Raw genomic sequence first — 3,951 nt, 5'->3', positions numbered from 1 at the left:
ACATGCAATTAGAGTATGTGACTATTTGAATATTGATTCGACCGCATATATTCACCCATGTTATGGTTTGGACAATGCCCTTAACACTTATCAGCATGCATTTGTGATTCCTAAGTCACAATCATTGTGGAGGGATCCCATGGGGCCAAAGTGGTTGCCTAATCCAGCATTGTTGCGGGCCAAAGGTCGACCAGTGAAGTCAAGAATAAGGAATGAGATGGATGGGGTGAGGAATAAGGATCAAGGCTCAAGATGGCGGAGGGAGGATGCAGATCTGATAGAGAGTCAACCTAAGCAAACATGTGGATTGTGTCATGCTTCTGGGCATAACCGTAGAAAATGTCCGCAGTCTCGTGGCGCTTTCACAAGCAGTAATGTTCCATAGTAGGTAGGTAGATGGAAAAATATTATGCATTGGTTAAATATAATTGTTGTTCATTCTACCAATAACTACTGTCTTTACTACTTCTCTCCTAACGTGATTAGTCTACGTTTTGCAGGCATGCTTCCATGGACGCCGTTTTTGTTGTGCGAACTGCTGATCTTAGGAAAAGTGACTACGTTGTATTGGCACATTTAACTTTTAGGTTTTTGTTGAATGTACCTCTATGAAGATTGTGATTTGAGTAGTACGGTTAGAATTTCAAATGAAGGATGGTTGCACATATTTAGAATGTTGATATATTGAGAATGCCTTTTTGTTGTGATGCAAATGTATTTGCATTGTAAAATTATCTTTATGAATAGAGGTAACAGTTTCTATAGCTTGGTGTGAGAACGCCTTTTGATGTAATGGTTGTGCATTTACATTGTCAACTTCTTTGCCTCTCAATGGTGTTAGATTACATTCTAAGCTTCTTTATCTATGTTTCTCAACAATTGCACGTACACATTTCAGTTCCTGACTTGCCTGCATGTGCAGGAAAAAAAAGGGCAACCAATCTGCCTGAACAGGGGATTTGCCACTGGGAAAAACAGGGGAAACAGGGCAACCCCTTCTGCCTGAACAGGGGAGTTGCCAAAACAAGGAAAAAAAAAAAATTCCCAGTGGAACTTGAGTTTATAAAACTCGAGTTCCAGTGGGTAAAACAGCGAAAACAGGGGACCCCTTCTGCCTGAACAGGGGATTTGCCCAAACAAATAAAAATTTCCCAGTAGAACTCGAGTTTATAAAACTCGAGTTCCACTGGGAAAAACAGGGGCAACAGGGGAACCCCTTCTGCCTGAACAGGGGAGTTGCCAAAACTAAAAAAAAAAAAAATTTCCCAGTGGAACTCGAGTTTATAAAACTCGAGTTCCACTGGGAAAAACAGGGGAAACAGGGGAACCCCTTCTGCCTGAACAGGGGATTTGCCCAAACTAAAAAAAAAAATTTCCCAGTAGAACTCGAGTTTATAAAACTCGAGTTCTACTGGGAAAAACAGGGGAAACAGGGGAACCCCTTCTGCCTGAACAGGGGAGTTGCCAAAACTAAAAAAAAAAAATTTCCCAGTGGAACTCGAGTTTATAAAACTCGAGTTCCACTGGAAAAAACAGGGGAAACAGGGGCCCTTCTGCCTGAACAGGGGATTTGCCCAAACTAAAAAAAAAATAGCCCGGTAGAACTCGAGTTTATAAAACTCGAGATCTGTAACTCGAGTTTTATAAACTCGAGTTTTACTGGGAAATTTTTTTTTTTTTTAGTTTGGGCAACTCCCCTGTTCAGGCAGAAGGGGTTGCCCTGTTTCCAGTGGGATTTTTTTTTTTTTTTTTTTTTACTTGGCTCCAAACTTTCAATACTTTTGAAATAAAAAAAACCCCAGTAGCCCGATCTTTAGTCACAGGTTAGGTTTAAACCTTACCAATGGTTGGCATCAATTTTGATTTTCAACTTGTGGTTGAAAAGCCATATGTTACCCAACTAAAATAACGTCCTTTAATATTATCTCAATCCCAAGCCATTACAATTCAAAAAAGAATCAGAGCGTTAGGAAAAGAAAACCTAGAAAACACAATAATCTCACTGCAATATAAATACAACCAACCACAATAAAATTTCTATATTTCTATTACTTATCTTCTGTTTTTATGCACAACTCATAGAGGCTACCATGTCACATGTTAAGTACGAAAAAAGTATTTGTGGTGTCAAACCATTTTAATTACATAAATTCGGATCCTCTTCTATATACTAAAGACCAGCGTTCCTTCTCAGATTTTTAATGCCAGGGCCACAGAACGCCTCTATAGATGCATAAGGTATCCATGAGAGAAATTCGTGGAGAATGCACACCTCGTGGTTCACCTGAAATTGACAAAACCAACACTGTGATCAATACTTGTTCTCATGCAAGGCCAAAATGAAACCACTTTATTGCTAAAGCTTTAATGTGAGGGGGGAGTAAATAAGATATACAATGTGCATTATAGACTAAAAGCATGGGTCCTACCCCGGGATGATGTCTTTAAAAACAGCCAACATGGATAGTACTCCAAGTTTGGCAAGATCATTATCTTTAGAAATTTGTAACATCTCCTTTAATGATTTAATATTCGGCTCTGGATTTGCAAGGAGTGCCATTCCCAGCTCTGCAAGTTTTCGCTTCTTATTTTCAAATGCTTCTTCAGCTGTGAGATCTTCTTTCACCTCAGCCTATGCAAAAAAACATAGATTGCTTTATGGGATATGCAGAGCACAAATTCAAGAGAATTAGTCTGCATGCAGAGGAGTATATCACATCCTAAGATAGAAAGAATTATTGCTGATGTTTTCATAAAGGGGAAGAACAATTGAAACAATTCTACAACTTTCACTCTTTAACAAAAATGTAGAGTTAAGTATTGTCCAAGAAACTGCAATTCTCTTATATATTAAAGATGCTAATGCATTCAGACAATGGAAGACAATGTGAAATGCAGTGACAAAAAACATAGGTAACAAGTGACAACCATAGCTACAAAGTTAGTGCACGTGGTTTTCCTTGGCAATTGTCACAAATGTACTCATCACGCAGTTGCAAAACTTCAAAAAATTATTTATTTTCCTTTTTTGAAATAAATTTAAATCTCAGGTTATTCAATTTCCAATTGCTTCAGATATAGGGAGGAAAAAAAGTTAAATTTTTTAATAAAATCAGAAAGAGACTCCAGTTAGACAATACCAGCACCGCCGCTTGAGGGGTCTGTTGCACTTCTTCTACTTTCTCCAACTCCTTCCCTAGTTTCTTTGCCTCTTTCCTCTGCTTTTTAAGCTTTGCCCTCCTTTCTGGTTTTGTCAGCCTCACTATGCCTTTATCTGTGCTACCAGCTTCCTCGTCACCAAGTTCAGATAATGTAGATGTCTTCGTTACTGCATCACATAACAACAACACAAACCATTCAAACACATTATACAACTAAAGATCTTTCTTACAAACTGATAAGACACCACAATACAAATACACAAAGTGGGTCTCAAATCCGCAAACTTCATCCTCCACCCCATTAATATAGAGGGAGAATATGGTTTTTTGAACTTCGCTCATTGGCACGCGCACGCGCACACACACACATGTAAAGCATAACATGAAGTTTTGTTTTTGACTGATTGCATCTTTTGTTTTTGACTGATTGCATAACAGGGAGCTGAATGTCTCCCAAAATGAATGGATAAAGCATAACATGATCAATGGCAAACAGATTACAGAAGTTGTAGGCCTCCTCTCTCTCTCTCTCTCTCCACTTACAAGGTCAGTGGCACTTGGGAGTGACACAAACTGCACATAGAAATGATCAACCAGTTGTATCCTGGGAAGCCAAATTGGCTGAGAGACAAATTAAATGCCAGAGTAACTTCTACTCTCAAGTTTTCACAATTGCCTATACAAAAAAAGTGGCTTCTTTAAATTGCAAAATCAAGTGGATTCATCCATTTCTAACACATGTATTAACAAAAGGAAGCAATTTGCAAAATAGATCAGTCCATAGCACATA

General features: G+C 38.5%; 1 protein-coding gene across 1 annotated transcript in view; it reads right to left on the bottom strand.

Annotated features, from left to right (window-relative positions):
* Window positions 1–2,425: 2,425 nt before the first annotated feature.
* Window positions 2,426–3,951, bottom strand: part of LOC136067892 (uncharacterized) — a 7,713-nt gene continuing 6,187 nt past the window's right edge. The window contains exons 8-9 of the mRNA XM_065774310.1: window positions 3,141–3,328; window positions 2,426–2,632 (exon numbers count right to left, since the gene is read on the bottom strand). Of these exons, the coding sequence (XP_065630382.1) occupies window positions 2,426–2,632; window positions 3,141–3,328 (395 nt within the window). The remainder of the gene's footprint in view (window positions 2,633–3,140; window positions 3,329–3,951) is intronic.

The sequence above is a fragment of the Quercus suber genome, unplaced genomic scaffold (assembly GCF_002906115.3).
Source record: "Quercus suber isolate HL8 unplaced genomic scaffold, Cork oak 2.0 scaffold_90, whole genome shotgun sequence".
Taxonomy (NCBI): Eukaryota; Viridiplantae; Streptophyta; class Magnoliopsida; order Fagales; family Fagaceae; genus Quercus; species Quercus suber.
This window is presented reverse-complemented; position numbering and strand designations above follow the sequence as displayed.